The 20,261-nt window shown below is 41.1% G+C and overlaps 1 protein-coding gene across 3 annotated transcripts; it reads right to left on the bottom strand.

Moving 5' to 3' along the window:
* Positions 1-1,829: 1,829 nt before the first annotated feature.
* TBX19 (T-box transcription factor 19) lies at positions 1,830-19,363 on the bottom strand. Of its 3 annotated transcripts, none has more exons than XM_068696287.1 (9): positions 18,914-19,363; positions 14,860-15,086; positions 9,645-9,909; positions 7,618-7,752; positions 6,730-6,791; positions 5,562-5,623; positions 4,705-4,893; positions 3,681-3,813; positions 1,830-2,884 (listed from the first exon to the last, which is right to left on the bottom strand). In XM_068696287.1, the coding sequence occupies exons 1-9, from the start codon at positions 19,034-19,036 to the stop codon at positions 2,647-2,649; spliced, it is 1,434 nt and encodes a 477-aa protein (XP_068552388.1). In that variant the 5' UTR covers positions 19,037-19,363; the 3' UTR covers positions 1,830-2,646. The 3 variants fall into 3 exon arrangements, with proteins under 3 accessions (XP_068552388.1, XP_068552394.1, XP_068552396.1); XM_068696293.1 differs by having other exon boundaries at positions 18,812-18,941; XM_068696295.1 differs by lacking the exon at positions 18,914-19,363 and adding an exon at positions 15,279-15,513.
* Positions 19,364-20,261: the final 898 nt, after the last annotated feature.

Below are 20,261 nucleotides of genomic sequence, written 5' to 3'. Positions count from 1 at the left end.
TTGTTTTGTTTTGTTTTCCTCTTGTGGCAGTTTCAGTTATCAGCTGTAGCAACAAGTGAAATAAAATAGTTGTAGTGTGTGGTGTGACTGGTGAGGAGAAGTCTGACAGATCAAAAATGCTCGTTTGTTGTGAGGGGAATGGCTTATATCCAGTTTAAGGGGCCTTCTTCTTAAGGGAGGAGGGTGCCACAAGCACCTCGAGAGGCAGGTGCGCTGTAAGCAATTCCACTGTGCTGGGGAAAGGAGGTCTGAAAATTTTAAATGGCATTTTGTCTTGCGGACGTGTGGCAAAAACTTTCTCCATCACTCCTACTTGTCTTTAGAAGCAAACTGACCCTAGCTACAGGCCAATTCTCAAAGCCTTTATCAAAATAGCAAAATGTCAAGGTATTTTTATCCTGCCATGTTGTGTTGCAGGCTTTGGCGAAATCAGACTCTGCAATGACAAAAACTTGGTATGCGTCTGAGACCTCAGAACTTTGTGCCTTCTGTGACATGAGTCATGACTGCTTTTACAGGGCTAAGAAAAATGATTCAGCCTCTTCATTCTGATCCTTTTTCAGTTCCCTCAATCCTATGGGACTATCAGGAAAGCTAATTGGATTTTCTTCTCGATTGTTTATTTGTGAAATAAATTCTCATGTTGCCTGAGTAACATCTTGCAATCACTCTGCTACTGTAATGCAGTATGTGAGAAAACTAACCCATTATCCAATTCATTAACTGTGAAGAAAGCATAGCAAGTCCTGGAATGTAGATAAGTCAACACTTGCCATTTTTAGCATCTCCAGACATTGTACGTATACTCAGCACACGCTGCATGCACGGGGAGCTGAGCAGCCAGAAGAGGGTAGCATAAGTTAGTTAATAAGCCTCATCTGTAAAGCAGAGCTATTTGTGAGAGAAACATCTACTTGCATTTCTGTCTGCAAGGTAGAGAAAGACAATATTGAGAAACTTTTCACCGAGCTTTAGACAGAATTTGGAAAGGCAGATTTAAAGTCAGAACTGACAAGGATTAGATTGATAGTAGGCTACAGAGCTTTTCACCCTCTGCTATTAGCTTCTGTTTGACCAATGCCTCTTTTAACAAAAATGCACATCCAGAGCAGCTCCATGACTTTCCTTTTAGCTGATAGCACCACACATCAGTCAGTAAAACTAACAGCATCTTTAGCACATCCTGGTGCAGTGCCTGGCCTGCAGTAAATCTGAAAAGCCAGACAGGGATGTCATGAAACTACATAGCATTGAAAGCACCTTAAGGGGATGATGAATGGAGGGGGGCTAAGAATGTAAAAGAAAATAAAAAAAAAAAAACACCACCTCCACACATCTGACATCAGCATGGAGTAGAAGGCTAGAGCCCATCTTGTAATCCATATTAGTATGTTTTGCTCCTGCTCACTTCCTTGGTGCAAACCAAGTCATTAGGCAGACCTCTGCAGAACTTGATAGGACTTGCTTGGAGAGGTGAATGAGAGGACAAGGTATATCCGGGGGTGTAACTTATTCACATTACACTAGTAGTTAGAAGGCTCAAGCTTCCACTATGCTAGATGTTGTACAGTCACATAGAAAAGGAAAAGCTGCACCCTGAAAAGAGAAGCTCAAACAGACATAAGGTGAGAGGGGAAACAGGTACAAAAAAAAAAAAAAAAAAAAAAAAAGTTCAAGATAATACAGCTGGTTACTGGCAGAGAAATAGAAAATTCCTATCAACTTGCTTCTGGCAGAGTTATTTTATATTCCCTCAAAGGCTGCTAGGTAGAAAAGACTGTGACGTGTGTTTACACCCTGGAAAGGAAACTGAAACCATAACACACCATTGACTGATATTTTATTCATACTCTGTACCTGAAGCAAAGTGGAAATGCAAGCTGAATATCTTTTCTATAAAGTCTTTTCCCTCCACCCTCTCAAAAACAGTACATACAGAAAACATTGGAACTTTTCATTTCACATCAGACTATAAATGCTAAACCAGATGCCCCTCACCTGCTGCTACAATGCAGCCACTTTCTCAGCTTGAGTTTGTCCATTATCCCTATAGCACAGAAAGAGCACAGGAGCTGGAGAAGGTAAAGAGAAAGAGAGAAAGAGAGTAAGAGAATACTGTATGCAGGTGGCATTAGGGTGTCAGACAAATCACATCCCCTGAAGAGCTTAGTTTCAGGTATTACAGAAACCCTCATATGACAAATTCAGCAAGTCTTTAAAGCAGTGCTGTCCCTTCAGATTACCAGTTGCAAACTTGCTCACAATTTCCTTGGACTTGGTCTTTAGTTACAGAAAGGACTCTTCCAAAACCACATGCAAATATCTAACCACCACGTCTGCTTCACGCAGTCCCGTGTCTCTGATTGTTTTGATGTGATAAAGAAGCAAAGCCAACTATAAAGATTCTTTCTGGACATCATCCTCAACGATGCAGGAAGGTTACAGTAACAAGCCAGTTCCTTTAACGTTTCTTGCCTTGCATTATGCATTTTGGTTTCTCTGGCACACAAGAGGTACATTATGCAGTGATGCTTGGTGAAGAGTTTTCTGCATACATATCCCTGTTCTGAGCTGCATTTCCAGGGGATCCTTTGCCATTTGTGTCACTCTTGTTGGTCTGAGCTTTCCTTGTGAGCTGCCTATCCATTAAAAGGAGTGTGAGGATGTCCACGCAGAGTCGGCTAGCCTGGCTAGTGTGGTTTCCCCTTGTGCTTCCATGCTGCCAGACACAGTTCCCTGCAGAGGGATTTGGACTGATGAAGATGCCGTGGGTAAGGGGACATTACCCCTCAGAAACATGCTTGAAGTGCTGCTGTTCACCTCACTTCCTGGATTGGTGACATTTACAGCACTGTTGCTCACTGTCCACAGACAAGGGTAGTGGCTGAAAAAAAGAAAAGCAGTACAAATTGAATGACTAACTTCAAAGCATTTTCACCTGCACAAGACTTACTTCAGTAGTCAGGTACATTATCTGCTAAAAAGCAGCTATCCCAATCCATTTACTGAACTAGGTAGGACTTCCAGGTCTTAAGTGAAAAGCCACCAGCGAGCATTAGACCTGGTGACCTTTAAGAAAGGCATGGAGAGAAATGTGTAAATGCATGTGAGGTTTCAAGATTTTTTTTTTTTTTGTATATGTTTACATTTTAAATAAATTCCGCTGAATATGCTGGCACCTAAATTAAGGAAATCTGTGCATTTATTTTGGAGAAAGGAGGGTGAAATATTTGTTATTAACTGACTCTCTATGTCTAAATTTCAGCCATTCCTAGATCTGATTACTGTCCTGTTAACAACATTTCCATATTGTAACATGAATTAGACTTTGTTGCAACCTTGCAGCTGAGCAAGAGTAATTATTTCATGCAATGCAGTAGTGAGGAGAGAGAAAAATAATTTGGCTTTAAAACTTCTACTGATTGTAGATGCCTGAATTCTCAGTGGCTATTCCAAGATCTTTGTTTTCAGAAGTGCTAGGGAAAAACAAAGTGTCCATTGATTTCAGATGGAGCTGAAGACAATTATCTTGTTAGAAAGATCTGTCCAAGAATCTCAAGTTGGACACTTGAACATGTTTTAGGGGTGGGACTGGTTAAGAAATCAGGCATGAACAAAGCCTTACAACAGTCCTACAAGCCTCACTGCTCCTAATAGTAGCAGTTTTCCTGAAACCTTACCTGGGCCCAGGGCTGGCAGCTCCCTTGGTGTGTGGCACTGAGAGCAAATTACCATGTGGAGAGGATGGCAAAGTCCAGCTGTCATGTCCTGAGAATACCTGAAGATTATTGCTGGAGCTTTCCAATAAATTCACTTTGAGAAGAAGAGAAAAAAAAAAAAAAAAAAAAAAAAGAACAAACCCTCAGTGACTACAAACCCTCAGTGACTATTGTAGATAATTATCTTAAGGCAACAGAAAATGGGTAGGCTTGAGGAAGCTGTCTGATCATGGGGTTTGGGTTCCTAACCACAGATAAAAGGATAAAATTTACTTGCTTAGTAAGGGAGTAGCAATGTGCCATTGTAATTCTATTTATATGAGAAGGCAGTGCGAGAGATGTAGAGTGTGCATTTTTTCAATAATCTAATAGTCTCTTGATAACGATGATTGCTATATGACTGTCAATGCTTTGATACAGGTTTCTGTATAACTTGAGCTTAAATATTTCAGTTAAACAAGATGCCTTGCTAAAGTATAGTTAGTGAACAGATTACTTTATCCTTACTCTCATTTCTGGCCAATTTCCTCCAATCAAAGTAGGACCAATTTCTGTATCTCCACACCCAGGTCTAGAGAGCAGGTGGGACTTGAAAGACATAACAAAACTCTCTCATCTCAAGTCAGCTTCTACCATGTTCCTAATGACTGCTGCAATTTGAGAGGGTGTCTGCTTCGTGATACAGCATTGAAAGAAGGCTTGCAATGCTGTGATACTTTTGTGTAATTGGGAGCTGTACTGCAAGGAAGATCATTCACTCTTGTTTATAATTAGCAATTACAATGCACCCAGCAATTCTACACCATTTCTTTTGCTGCCTTAAACATATTCCATGCATCCAGTGTGCAGTTTAGATTGTTAGAGACCCATCATGCTCTTTCCTAGCTTCTGCTCTTGATTGTTTCACTGCGTAGGTTACTAAAGCAAGGGTCAGTTAGTCTAACTGCATCTATTACCTGGAAACAAAGCGGATTTACAGATCTACCTGTAGGTGAATGATTTCTTTGCATGTAGGAAGGTGGGTATGGAGCAGCCCGATGACCTCGAAGTGCTGAATATCGCTCACAACCATGGGGAGTGTGCGGAGCTGGCAGAGGCAAGGGTCCACCGTACTGATAATTAGAGCTTCCTGACGCACACACTGTATCTGGGTTGGAAATCAACCAGCCACCCACTTTGAGGGAAAAGACAGAAGAAAACTATTATTGCACTAAAACATAGCAGTACAATAAAGTAAGAAAGTAACCAGCCTTCCTGCAGAATCAGCTGTTCCTCAGAAATACCAAGCCGATTCTGAAATACTGGTTTGTGGAGCAACTGACAAGCAAGAACCAACCAAAACAAACAAACAAAATAAATAAATAAATAAATAAAACACACTAAAAACAAGACCTAAAGACAAACTAATAGAAACTGTCACTGATATCACAGAACAAAGAAAAGAAATACTGATCGTCATTAGAATGAGCACAACCTCTGCTCCCCCCATTTATTTTTTTGAGCTGTTCAACAGTGAAAGGTAGTTTTATAGATGACAAAAGTCCTTACAATTACAAAACAATAGCACTAAAAATAGCCCTAACATTTCTTTAATGTATCTTTTTTTCAAGGTTTTATTTCATATCAAAAACTGGATCATAAGGAAAATGATCCCACTGCAGAAAATATCTCAACTTCCTACTCTAAAATTTATTGTCTTTTTTGTTTGTTTAAACAGTCCATTTCTATAAACACCGTTCAGGACTCAGTGAACCACTGGTCTGATCCAATTAAGCAGATCCCAGGTTCCCAGCATGTATCATAACACATAAATCTTCCAGCTCACATGAATAAAAACCTTACAGTGAGAATATGTCATATGTTGACCTTCAGAGACTGCTTCTGGAGCATCCTTGGGATGGTTTCTGAAAAAGAAAACAGTGGTAAAAATTCTCATTGAGAAATTATCAAAGAAATTTAATATCAAATTTAAAAACTGAAAACTATTCACTAAAAATAGAAAAGTAAATTAAATAGGAAAGAACTCTATCATCTTTAACCACTTGCTAGGCAGCAGTAGACTTTCCTGCATTCTGCCATAAAGGAAGCACTTATATTTCACAGCATCCATACTTTTTTTTTCCTAGTCTTGCCAAATTCAGGGACAGCCTAGAATTTAAGTCTACCTGTGGTCACCTTTCCTGCTTGCATCAGCAGCCTAAGCCTGGCATCACTCAGACTGACGCAGGGCTCTGCCTCCTGCACAGCCAGGCAAGACAAAGGCACGTTTTTCCTTTACAGATGGGAACCCTGATGCTGAGACACAGCAGCTTGATGTGAGGAAAGGAAAGAAATGCAGATTTTCCTTCAGGCATGTGGGAGACATCACACATCAGAAGACACAGCAAGTCTGGACAACATTTATTAGCAATTATGGATTGGAATTCATCATCTGGACACCTCAGTGCTTTAGCATGGAGATGTAAGGGAAACTTTGATAGAAAATTAAACCACAATTTGTTTCTAATAATAGAGGCATCTCTTACATAGTGAGCACCTGCAGGTTACTTTCACTAAACGCATCATACACATCATACACTACCATACATACATAGCAGTGTAGTTATATTACAGTTACAGTGCAATTTCACTTCAGTTATTCTTTTTGACATATGCAGCTTACATTTACCATCCCTGAGCTATTGAACTGCGGGATTCATTGGAGTGTGAGTACAATGTAGTGAACATATGTGGTGTATAACATCACTGGGGAAATTCAGTCTCATTTCAGGCTTCCTGTGTAGGCAGTGCTAAGTTCTTGGATCCCAAAGAGGATACTTACTCACCTCAGACCCTACTGTGGTAACAATTATATAGAGAGTTTCCCCACTAGTTTCAGTGGAGTGACTCTAGATTTAAGACAGTAGAAACAAGAGTTGTACAATTTACTTTCGCATTATGATGCCACAGCTTTAACCTTGTCAGCAGCAAAATATTACTGGAACAACAACAAAAAAAAATATTAACTCACCTTTCTTTCGCATCCAGGAAGGCTTTGGCAAAGGGATTATACTTGATTTTGAGAGCAGTTATCTTGAGTTTACAGAAAACAAGGCATGTTAGTGAAGGCAACTTGGAATAGAGACTTGAGAAAACATCTTCCAGAGTAAATTAAGTGGAACTACTTTGGCTAACCAAACAAAATACATCCCCATGTATTGTTTCCCAGGGGTGGTTGGAGGGAGCTTTGCTTGTTGCAGGGTGCTATGTACTGATCAGTGTCACAGGCAGAACACCAATAGGGGCAACCTAATTACATGGTCCAGTCTGCTAAGTCTTGTGGGACTGCAAACCCTTTAAAGGGAGCTGAAGCAATGAATTCCTACCAAATATCAATCAAATCTGCAGCAACACTTGCTGAGGGATATGGCATATGAGTGAGCAGTTGTCACAATCTAAAGCATCCCGCAATTGCAATTTTGGGGCTGGGAGGAAATTTTCCTATGGAATGAGACGCTGTTCTGCAATTGTACGTATTTTAAAGAGAGGAGAGAAAAAAGATTATCATTAAAACTGTAAGTCATTACTAGAGAAAGTTCTGGACTTGACTCTAGTCTTATGTTTTTGTTTTTGTTTTTTCTCTCCAATAAAGGATGGGGATACCAAGACAAATGGACTAGTTTGCAGTAGCAGTGGCAGAATGTTAAGCTAAATCTTGTTTAGTATTGCAGCCAGATGCTGGATTAGATAATGTTCTACTGCAGAAAGAAGACAGTAGTAGACCCATTGAGCATTACACTGCATGGGACTGATGGAGAAACAAGAAGAGGACCAGTCTATCCATACTGATCTTGTAGTTAATAGGCTTTTAATATATCTCGTCAATGATGTCCAAGAGCACAGCACGGCACCCGCCTACCTCTTCATTTTGATAGGCAGTCACAGCTATGAACTGAGTCTCAGGGAAGGAACAGTTCATCACCATCCGGTGGGGGCCTCCTACACGAACTATGTGTACCTGGGGCTCGTATTTGTGCAGAGAGTTCAACATTATCTGCAGAAAACAGAACAGACAGACCCCATTGCCACTCTGGTACCCCACAGCTGCTTTCACTCCTGCTCTATAATAAACCAGACGTCACTGCTAAACCTCTCCAGTTTATGATTACTGAAAGCAGAAGGGCAGATGCCTTCCTGCCTTCTGACAAGCCACAGGATTGAACAGAGAGAGACTTCACTGGCCTTGGATTTCAAGCTTTCAATACTTTGTGGTAGCAGCTAAGGCCTTCAAACCATTGGGTTTCCAGTGAACAGGTTGTTCAAGCAGTTGAGGGACAATCCCTGTCCTGCCTTGGCTATCCAAAAACTCAGAATTACAGTTACAGAAAACAGGGCAGAAGAGAGTTAAGGCAATCGCCTAGTCATCTTTCTGGGCAAGACCTACCTAAACAAGCTTTGGCAAATGTCTCTACCCTGGCACTAAAAGCTGTGCATAGTGTCAATCCTACAATACATGTATACCTTCTTCAGAAAGCTTAAGCACATTAAGCACATTGCTTAATTCTCTCTAATACAAGAAAATATGTTTAAAATTAAGGAAAAAAATGTATTTTGGAAAATGCTGTGTGCATGCGTACGTATATGTGGAATAACAGCCAATAGCTGACTAACAGTGCATTCTGCTAATAACACCACAAAAAGGGAAGATGAAACGCAGTGGGAAAATGGTTTGCCTTAACAAGGCTGCCAATATTTCAAAAAGAAAACAAAGAGAGCTTCAGCTGTTTGCCATTTAGTTAGCTTTTCTTTGGACCCTGCTTCTTCTTCGGCTTTTCCTCCCTTCCTTTCTACTCTCTTTCTCTTTACTGTGTATACACATCTTGTTCCCCTGTTATCCCCTCTCCAAGGTCTTTTTGACCCTCTTGGCCACAAAAAAGGTCAAGGTTGTTTGTTTGTTCGTTTGTTTGGGGGGGAGGATCCTGTCCCTTTCTTTCTGTAGCACTTACTTTTCTGAAGCTTTTAACCTTTCTAAGGTCCTGGATGCAGGATGAGAATTCACAAATTCAGATCCTGTTTTACACTACACAGTAAGTCTTGTGTGACACTTCCATGTGTTACTTTAAAGAAAGTCTGGTCATCTTTCTATTCTTCAGTCGGCAAAAACTGAGATAATTTCCTACCTAATTAGGGTACTAGGTTTATGTAGGTACCTCACAAACCCAATGGAAATAGTAGGTAGAGAACATATAATATTTACATAAAAGAAATTGATTCTGGGCTGACAAGTAGCATCCAATGTAGGAGTTTTGTACAAAAACAAGCAAACAAAAGGTCTTGTGCAATATTTCATCTTTAGATGCATCATCAAAAACGAAATACGAAACATAACTAATTTTCCTGTTTGCATTTTTAAGGGGTTCAAAGAGAAAGTCACTTATTTCTGGTACATGTGGTTTCTTTCCAAAGGCCAAAGCTGATTCAATAGAATATTGATAATTATCATGATGCAGAAGCAGACATAGTAATTATTTCATTTAGGAGCAGCCTTTTATTCTGCTATCTGACTCCTGCCAACATTCCACTTACACCAAACAACATGGGGGAACACAACAAAAACCTAATACCCGTGACCATTTTTTCCCCCTTCTCTGAAGTCCTATGTAAAAAAACCCAGCACACAAGACCAACTCTGAAAAGCCCCCTGATGATTAAGTAAACCACAGCACTCTGTCTCTCTTAACATCAAGAAGTCCATTAAAATCTGAAAGCGCCAATTAAGGCCTGTTTATTCCTGTTTACATGTGGCCTCCAGAGAATAATTGGCATCTGTGGGTGAAGAGGCCTGTAAGGGCCTCTATAATTACATAAATGCACCCTTGATATTTCTTGATTGGTAGGTGCTTGCAATTGAAGCCAAGAGGTGTATGGGGAAACATCAGGCCATACCTGCCCACTCCCATTGAGCTTGTTGGTAAGTTTGACTTTGCTGAAGGAAATGGCAGCTTTCATCCAGTGGGCCCCAAAGTTGGGAGAATCTGGGTGGATGTAGACACAGCTGTGGTTTGGTGGCTCTGGTTTCCCAGCTGGCACCCATTCTCCATTGACGTACTTCCAGCGGTGGCCGTCAGTCGGGGCAAAGTCCAACAGGAAGGAATACATGGCGTTCGGGTCCAGGCCTGACACACTGATCTTCAAAACAGGGAACATCCGCCTGTTACGGAAACAAAACACGGAGACACCGCTGGAAACTGGTTCTGAAAAACTCTTCTCAGTACATTTGTGGCCAGAGTCTCACTGATCAGGTCAATGTAAAAACCATCCTCCCTCCTCTTCAACCCCTAACTCCCTCTGTCTAGCTGAAGAAAATTCTCTTAAAGGTTAATCTTTCATTGCATTTTGATAATTTGGAAAAAAAGCGTTACCTCTGAAGTAGGACACTAAGACCTTCATCGTGTCTAGATTCATGAGTGTGCCCAACTTATGAGCTTTGTAATAGTGTCAGCAGAGTCCATGGGATACAGATAAATTTAGTAAAATGTATTTTTTTATTTTCCATTATCTTCCATATTGTCATTACCTTTTATTTCAAAACACATCCTGAACTATTATTACAGGGATATTTTAAAAAGAATGTAGTTAGCTGAAACATGTTTTCTCTCTTTCTTAAAGAGAAGTATTCACATATTGTTCCACTATCATTATATAAATCTGCAGTTTGAGAAATCTGATTAATATCCTTGCTGTTAGACCTGAAATCCTGCTTTTGTTTAGTTTTGGAAGAACATTTTAAAGCATCTTTTTCCTCAAGTGGATCCTTCTACATTTAAAAGTCCAATGCCACCTTTTCTCAACCCCCTTTTAGTTATTTTTTGCCTTTGTAATGATTTGTAGCAGTTCTCAGTTTTCTCTCTGCCCTAGCACTTGTGATCCATACCACCCAGCTTTGAATTGGCATCTCTGGCCTGAAAAAGTATACAGCAATGGAATCAGTAGGGCCCCCCACAGTTTCAGGAACTAGGAAAAGACAGCAGAATAGCCCTGACCCAACAAAGGTATCCTATGTAGTTAGATTCTTAGGTTGTCCAGTAATACACATCATTGTGGAGGATTATTGTAGCTGTTCTATACCACCTCCTGCATTCTTACAGAAGGGTGAGGCCTCCCTGCTCCAGGGACCTCCATATTGACCTCTCCTGGCAATCATCATTTTGCCACATTTTTATGCACAGGACAATGAATCTTTAAGCTCTTTTCCTGTACAGATTCAGAGAGATGAGTTACACCAAGCAACCTCAGCGATTGCCTGATGTCCATGGGGATAAGGTGAAGAGGTTCTCTAGGCTTTGTGAAGCAGCAGCACAAGATGTCTAAAAAAAAAAAAAAAAAAAAAAAAAAAAAACAAGAAGGGAAGTGAAACTTCACGCGCTCTCTCCAGGGACACCAGAAGCCCCTGCCCCAGGAGCCATACTCTCCAGCAGCCTCCACCACTAGGCTGCTGACAATCTCCTTTGCTCATAAGTTATCCTACTCACCCCCTACCTTCCTGGACATTTTTATACCGTTCTTGCTGCATACAGTCAGCACTTTATGCCCACAGAAAAATACAGTATTTGAAAAAGGGTTTTCATCTAAATATAGACAGTTGGTGATGCAGGGCCAATGCAACACTGAGAAAGACGTGTTGAACCATGATCTTGCTAGCTAAATAGAAGCTTAGTTGAGGATTTACACGCTACATTTAACGTGACTTTCTGACCAGGATGCACCAGCTATCAGAACTGGAACTTCACAAAAAGCGTGCACGCCTTGCTCCCAGTGCAACCTGCTCCCCCTGCAGTCAGTCTGCAACATAACACACAGACATATTTAGCTGAAATTAAAGTAGAGACGAAAATTCAACCTCATGAAAATTTGATTTCACTAGATTTCTCAGAACTCTGTGTTATGTGAAGATTGTTAATTCCTCTGCCCACAGTGCAAACTTCTCTGCCTTCCTACTTGGGAGGCTTGAGTTTATCCCCCAAAGGTCTACAGGCTGTTAATGCCAGAACAGAAGTCATCATCCAGCTCTAACATCCTGTACCACATAGACTATAGCACTTCCCTGTATTAATCTGCTTCCCACACGATTAATCCACATCTCATTTGGACCAGCATATCTTGGCTGTGCAGGTGCTAATGACAGAAGACCTACCACCTCACTTGTTCCACTGATTAAGTGGCTTTATTGTTCAAATCATATGCTTTGACATGGCAAACGATCATTTCTCCACATTTGTTTCAGTCAATTTTTGTTTCAATGATCAGGTAGGCACACACATGACCTCCATTACTGCAATAGCTGAGTACTTCAGCCTCTTCAATTTATTTAGAGCAGATCTGCCACAATTACTCCATGGTACAGAGCTCAAGTGGGAATGTTTGATATCAAACTTGAACATGTAGTAAACTAGTAAAGTTGCTTTACCATTTAAGCCTTTCCCCAAACCCCTACCCACATTTGTCTGCACTGATCCATTACAGATCCTCCCCACATACAAAGGGGCATAGTGGCCCCTCCAGGCAATAAGGTGGATTGTGAAGTTTCAGAATACTACATAGCTGAAATGGTATCCACAATAACAGAAAACCTGCTCAGTTAGCAAATGGGGTGTTTGAATATTGAAATGCCAATTGAATACAATAAATCTGAGTAAAATAGGAGACTGATTCTCACCATATGAGCTGCACCTTTTTGGATATATCTTGTAATACAGCATGCACTTTATTTTTATTGATATCTGTCCTGTTCAGAATATATCCATCTTCCCCATGTACTTAAGTATTTTGCTATGACAGGTGATTATTATAGTGAAGCACAAAGCAGCAGCGGAGAAGTATCTGTGTATTAACACTGAAGTTGGTTCAGAACATTTTGGGACCCTCAGCACAAATTAGAGATGACTCAGTCACAGCAGATAGAATTACACATGCTAGAATTTCACACTTGAGGATCACTACCCAGTCAGTCCTGGATGCTCCTGTATCAGGTTTCGATTTAATTTCTGAGTTTTGCTTTCAAATACACAAGTTCAGACAGGGTTTTCTTCTTAATCTTAGAAAACAGTTTTCAAAAGCTCTCGTATATCCTTCGGGAAGAATGACCGAGTTAGTTCTACTGATTTAAGCAGCAGCAAAATTGGATCAATATTTTTTCTTTAGAAAATCCCTCTGGAGATTGTCACTGAAGAATCCTGCACCTGAAAAAAAGCTCAGGATTCGTGGCAGAGTCTCTCAAGTTGGTCTCCTTTTGAAAAGCATGGAGTTGTTCAGAAGGTTTTGCTGCAGGCCACTGTCTGTATTTCTTTTCTGTAGTCGTTGCACTGACATGTTTGTTATGGATAATACCTTCACCCTTTTTCATAGTCCCCAATTCTACAAAAGCTTCATTATAAGGATTTATGCAAATGACCATAATACATTTTTGTTTGTTTTGAGACTGCTGTACTTTGATAATAGAGAATGAACTTGTATCTGCCCCAATGACGTTACTAGAACTCTCACTGGCTTTACGGAAAACCAGGAGCAAACCAATAAGGAGAGCACAAGCTGGAATGAAGAAAAATAAAGAAGCTTCTGCAATAAAATAAAAAGTAACAGTGCATATTCAAATAATGACAGATACCCTTATCAGCAGTAGCATAAAAAGATTATATCCATGCACTCACCTAAAAATTTTAGAGAAAAAATAGTATCACCTGCAATCACAATTAACATTAGCTGAGAGAGAAAAAAAAAAAAAAAAGAAAGAAAAGAAAAAAAAAAGGAAAAAAAAAAAAAAAACAGTAAAACCTGTCAGTATGACACAATTCTTTGTATCCATTTAATTTGAGGCAAACCAACCTTACTACATTTTGGTTACTTAGGCTGATAAGGAGTCAGTGTAAGCTACCTTAATGCTAAGTGAAAGTCCACTCAGAAGTTTGCACTAGCCTAACAGCAATTAAAAACATTTAAATTAGGCAAAAGCAGCTTATTGGTGTAAAGAGAGCCTCAGCAGAAGATGAATTCTGTCCCTGTAGGTTGCTAGGAGGAATCAGTGGCAATAAGCAGCATTACACCAAGAGCTGATGTTTTGGGAATAGAATTGCTTTCTCAACAAAATAACCTTGGTGAGCTAGATTTTTCCTCTTTTAAACTTTCACCCACGTCCCTTGTCAGGATACAGTCAATAGAAATATTGCCCACAAGTTCTGCTAAATCAAAGTCTCTGCAAAATTGATAAAAGTGACACCACATGAATAAATCTTTCTTCCTGTCTCTTAATTCTGCTCCCCTATGTGGATCTTCCAAGGGGTTTTGCAAGAGAAATGTGTGCATGGGGACAGGGAGACAGAGTTGGTGAGGGTAGGCTAAATAAAAATGTTAATATGACTGTACAGGAGAACCTTCCTCTAGTTATTGACTGGACTCTGTCATCAGCCCAGTTCAGAGCAGAGCATCTCTGGAGTGCCAGTATCTGATTTGGAATTAACATTCTTCTCTCCAGGTTTTGCACACAGCAAGCAGTGAGATATCACAATATTTTATCTTTTCAAATCTCTGTATATTCACCAATATTCTGCAGTGGTTTCTAAGTGCACCAGTTAACGCTACAGAGCAATACAGTTGTGGGACCACACAAGCCTGGACTGTGCATACATGCTACATAGAGTATAACCACATCGTACCCCTTCCTAGTAAATTGTGCAAACCTCCAAAGCCAGGGAGACAGGAACAGCAGCTGGGGATAACACCACGGATCTGCTTCTGTACAGTCATCTGAGGTCCACAGATAAGGACTTGCTAGTAAAGGCTAATGGCTGGTGGTACAAGAAGCGATCCAGAAGGTTTTGAGGTTTTCTGCTCCCCAGTGAAAGTTTCCTTTTTGTGCAACCTTAACTCAGTCAGTATATTTCTCCAGCACATTGCACAAGCAGGAATAAAGGCTGGCAGGAATGGCTTAGCAGAAAAGAGCAGGGACGCCCCGTTCTGTTTGTAGGGGACCAAAAGGCTGCAGGGGTAGCACTGTTACACGCTCATAGCAGTTCTCTCTAGCCTCACACACGCTGCTTGTTATCACACCCCTTAGCCCCCCTGGCTGTCATCTGCACTTCGCCACAATGCGGAGCAGATCACTCACCTGCCGTTCTTGGTCACGATCATCTCATTGGTGACTTCCCTGAACCTCTGCCAGAGCGTAGCGTCCTCTAAGACGACCTGGAGCTGCTTCTCAGTGGGGTCGCCTTTGTCTCTCCCAGCCCGGAGTTCGCTCTCCACTACGCTGAGTAGCCTGGAGACAGTGCAGTCACTGGGCTTTTTGCAGCCCAGGTCTGCCATGACGACTTGACTGCCAGAAACTTCGGGTGGCTGTTAAAAGACAGAAATCGTCAGCCGAATCTAAAAGCAAGTCAGATTGTTAGGCACCGGCTGACAGTGTGCTCTCCTCACTCTTTTGCCACCGACTAGCTCTTTCCTCTGGAAGTCCCAATGGGCAGTGACACCAGCGCGTGCAGGTTTACGCACACACTCCACACAAAAAGAGGACTATCTCCTAATTACCTGTCTGACGGTCAGGTGGGTGGCAGGCTGATGACTCAATTGGCTGCCTTGAAAGAAGAGTCCTCCATCCAAATTAGCATGCTTTTATCTTTTTTCAACCTGAAGTGGGTCTAATTGTTCTGCTTGAGAACCAGGTTTCCATTAATGAAAATTGTTTCATTTCCAGACTGAAACAATGCATGGAAATTGCGTTCGCGCTGATGCGGACTCTAGCTGAAGGAGCTGGTAACAGTCAAGATAGTTACACAGAGAAGGTAGTCTTAAAATATTTTCACTTGGCATGTTGGATAAACACATTAACTTTGTTCCTCCACAACCCTAACTAAAATGTAATAGTAAGAGACCCTTCTGCACCAAGGTTTCAATGCACGAAGGGAAGGTAGCATCCCTATACTCTGCAATTAATGTATACTCTGTCCATCCCTGGGTCCCCAACGTCTTTCACAAAACCCCTTATGAGCACTTCACCTGCACCTTACGAGCACCTCAGCTCCCCTCTGCATTTCTAGGGACAGAGCCCGCACTTCTAAGGCTGGGTATGGGCATAACTGTCCTGAGGCCTGGCAGTGCTGACCTGCTCGAGGTCCACTTCATCCAAAAGCTCCCTCGGCATCCCTAGAACAGGCATTCCCTCTCCTCTCAGCCTGGGACTCCCTCTGGCAAGCCTTTTCCAGCTGTCCACACCCTCCACAAAGGGCAGCCATGAAAGGAGCCACCATTTTACAATTTTACAAAAGAAGTCCAACAATTTCAGCACTGAGCCAGGGACATGAGAAACCTGTGTCCAGTTCCACGCTGAAGGGAATATGAATACCACTGATCCGTAAATGCTGGACTTTGGCACAAAACAAGGCATTTGAGTGCCTAATTTCTCCTGATGCATCTAGCTCCAATAGCGCCTGTGACATTTCTGGTCTGTTGGACAAGACATAGTCAGGGACTTGATTATAAAAGCATACTTTTGGAATTTGCTTTTAGAGAAATATATTTTCTAGTTACTCATTGAGAACTTTGCATTTGTTTAATTCAACAGCCCCTCTTGAACTCTGGTGCTCCCAGTTCTGTCTAACAGATGAAATGGCCTGGTTTCAGGGCCTACTATGGATCACTGATGGGACTATAGAGACAAGAAAGGTCCTAAAAAAAGCTCTTTAAAACAGGATTTAAATTAAACCATCATTTGACAAGGCTCAAAACATCTTGCAGTGCAAAAATGCAAGAGGTATCATCTACCAAGGCAGCGATGGCCAGAGCTCATTGATCCTGTACAGCACCTTAGGTGGCAAGCAGTCCTACTAACCCTCAGCACCAAGTGGGGTGAGGTTAGTGACTGCAAGTCCTCAGAACAGCAGAGCTCCAGGTGTGCAGCAGTGTGCTGTTCTGCAGAACAGAGGGACATGCACACTTCAGGTAAGAACTTCCAATGCTCACCAATGTCAGCACCACAGGAAGGTGCAAGTCACACAGGTATGAGGTATTTTTACATCTGGGTAATCCCAATCATGCTGATTGCAAACTTCACACTAACACATCTTCCTTCTGTCCCACCTTTCCACATTTTATGTACCTTGTTTGAATTGTCAGCTCATTACAAAACGAGATGATCAGTCAATTCACTCTGTGAGTTACACAAGAAGGTGTCTGCCTGGATTTATGCAAACAGCAGCTTCTACGTACTGTCTAGCCTACTTTCACTGTTGAACAACAAAAGAACGTACATTAAAATCTGTAGGATATTTAGGCATGTTGAAGTGTGCCACTTTGCATTTGGAAAAAATTTCCTACTGGGTAATATGTTAGTGCAAGGTGGAATAGGCTTATATTCAGGCTTTCCTTTACAAATGCTCAAAAGAAGAGAGAATCTCTCATTTTTCCATGCACATGCTGCATAAGATCAAATGGCATAGCAAATGCTTAACAGACTAAGTAAAATACTAAAATACTTTTCAACTTCACTATATTATAAAATATAAACACAAATCAGAACTAGTTGAAGTACTGTGCATTTCCATTCAAAAACATCAGGTTTTCAGACAGCTCTAAAATACATCAGTGTTAATCTTGGATAAATATATATACATATATTTAATTTTAGTTTTAGTTGAAGTTTAGTTTTGACACAGGTTTTTTGAGGATTAGTTGCTCCAAAATCAGGACACTCAAAGTCAAGGCAACCATACAGACAGTAGCTTACAGAATTAGTAAGATTTCAGTGGTTACACACAGTTCTTTCTATAGACAAATAGGAAAGCGGCTTGGGTTTCAGATATATTGACTACCCATCTCTCCCTCCTCCAAGTAGACTGACACCAGATTGAAACCTCAGGAAAATCAGATCCAATCTGCTTTCCCCAAGATGCTTACAGCTTAAAGAAAATCAAAAGCATTAACAAAAGTGACAACAGTTTACATTGGTGGAAGGATTTAAAAAAAAATGTACCTCACCAGTAGAAATAAAAAATATGGCTCAAGATAAAAAACCTGGCTAGAGATTAAAAAAAAAAAAAATGCTCGAAGATGGACTGGAAATGGAGGCAGCCACAAAGCAAAGATAGGTAGGTGCTAGCCAGTTAATTGCTTGCCCAATGACAAGCAGTCATTAGGAAAGAGCTATGGAGGGGAAAAATACATGGAAAGAGTGGATAATGGACCCATTCCCATAGTACACTGGGAAACAAGTTTTCAACAATAAGGCAGGATTTTCACAGTTAGTCTTCCCTAAGGGAGAAGCACAAAGGCATTTTCTTTGGAGTACTATAATAAAACTTGCATCCTGAACAACAAGAAAATGCATTTTGACATACTAAAAGTAAGTTATAGTTGGGTGCTTACTATTATCACTTAAATAAGGTGCCTGACCTTAAGTAAATCTTTTCTCCCAGAGGGAAAACAAAGCAAAAACAACACTTATTTTTGCATAGCTTGTATTTTAAGTTTATAACTACATTACCATAGCTCAGGATGCCTGCAACCTCAGCATTTTCCAAAAAGAGTAGTTACCTGTGGTTGGCTAGTGGGCACTGGCCAATTGCTATTTTTGAGTTTGGGAAAGAGTGTTTCAGCTGTAAGAGCTCAGGCTAAGAACAACTGGTGATGCATGTAGCAACATAACCACAAGGCACAGCTCACAGCTGACGTATCTTTCCAACCTAGAAGAATTAGCCAAGGAAATAACAAGCTTGCTTGCATGCAAGAAAATGATCAGTTAATGTGCTCAGGCCAGAGGTTTTAGTTTAAAATACACATCCAGACCTATATCACTTCCAACTTGTGCATCAGGTCTCCTCACATCATACATTGTCTCTACACACAGACGGTTGCCACAAGAAGGGGTTGAGGAGAGGGAACCAAGCCATGGTCAGAGCTACTTGCTTACTGTTGACTTTTCATTTCTAAAAAAACATATTAAGGGTTGAAATTTTCACTCCCAATACATTGCCTCTTTTAGGAGAGGTGAAAGACATCCTTTAATCTTGTGTCTTTGTTCACCTAAGAGTCTTGAATACTTCCCCAACACCCCTTTTCCCTCCTACCTTCTTCCAAGATGAATTTTTCCAAGTCTACAGATGCTGAAAATGAGGCACAAACAGATAAACATCACCAGGTGTAGGCATTCCTGGGGCACCGAGACTAACCTGTTCGCAGATGTCAGATGGGTTATTTCTTGGCTGGAAGTTAAATCTCCCCGAACTTGACATTTGGAGGAAAAGGTAGTGGCATTTACCAAGTAACATAGTAACAAGGTGACTGACAATCATTGCCACTGAAAGTAGGACAGAGCATGGCTGAAGAACAGAAGGCTATTACCCCTCTTGCACTTGTCTCCTGTAGCTTTGTAATTAAAGAAGTACATTGGTAGGGATGTCAAAGGAAGCATACAAAACACACAATGTTGTAAAATTCCCCTGAAGCCCAGCTTCCAAGCAGGAAGGGGACCCCTTGCAGCTCATGGCTGCTCAGAACCAACCCCTACCAGCCAAAAGTGCAAGGACAACACTTAAAACCGTCTCTAGCCAGGTCTTACCAATACGAATTGAGTGACTGATATTTTTAAATGAAGCACTGAGGTCTGGGGAGAGCAATGAAAGAGCAATCCTGCAATGCTCATTGAGGTTTATTCACCAAGTTGGAACAGTAAACAGCAAGTTGCTGGTTTTGACTTTCTAATTAAACTCATTCTAAAACCCTTTCCGACCACCAGCTGGTGAGATACAGCAGGAGAAGAAAGAAAAAGGTAATTAAAGAGGCCTTCCTTGCCTTGACATTGGATAGCTGTTTTTTGGCCTTTAGGCGCATGTTTCCAAATAAAAGGCAGCCCTTCATGACCAGATGAAATCACAGACCAAGACTCACTCTTTCCATCTCCAGAGCTCTCAGCGGCGCACTCGAACACCTAACCCCCTCTGAACATCCAGTCCCGGCAACACGGGGAAACGTAACCTCCATCACCATGACACTCCCAGGAAATCAACACCTATCAGCTACCAAGGAATAATTAAGAGAGGATAAAAAGACAGCTGCTTTCCCTCTGTTTTTTAATCATGCAGCCAGCCCCTTAGGAGATTGCTCGGTTATGAGACTTAGAGAAGATTAGCCTTTTCATTAAGGCTGGGGCAACAGGGGGGACAGTTTCAGTAACTGCGACCAGGTATGTTTTTAGCAGTTATTCAGGCAGCCTGCTCGAGTGGTACCTCCCTGCCTGGTGTTACAGCTGACATCAGCCCAGAAAGCACGGGAAGCTTTCCAGATTAATCATTCCTCCCTTAAAAAAAAAAAAGTCCTTATCCAGTCAGGCTGGTGATAAACAAAAATATTACCAAAAAATGACAATTCTACTTTTCTAGGTTGAAATGCTTGATTCTATCAGAAGTGGCAAGTCTTACGCATCTTATTACACACAAGAAAACACAGGAGTAAATAGAAATGACAAAGTAATTTGTTTTCACTCCACATATTTGGAAGAGACAGCCTTTCAGAGCTGCA

Source organism: Anas acuta, chromosome 1 (assembly GCF_963932015.1).
Source record: "Anas acuta chromosome 1, bAnaAcu1.1, whole genome shotgun sequence".
In the NCBI taxonomy this organism is placed as follows: domain Eukaryota; kingdom Metazoa; phylum Chordata; class Aves; order Anseriformes; family Anatidae; genus Anas; species Anas acuta.
This window is presented reverse-complemented; position numbering and strand designations above follow the sequence as displayed.

What these genes read in the sequence shown, in the direction of transcription:
- TBX19 (XM_068696287.1), bottom strand. Translation starts at nt 19,036, where the DNA reads ATGATTGTCAGTCACCTTGTTACTATGTTACTTGGTAAATGCCACTAC. An exon ending in CATCTGACATCTGCGAACAG is followed by an intron (nt 15,087 to 18,913) that starts GTTAGTCTCGGT and finishes GTCTTTTAACAG; the next exon opens with CCACCCGAAGTTTCTGGCAG. An exon ending in AGCTCAATGGGAGTGGGCAG is followed by an intron (nt 7,753 to 9,644) that starts GTATGGCCTGAT and finishes TGTTTTCTGCAG; the next exon opens with ATAATGTTGAACTCTCTGCA.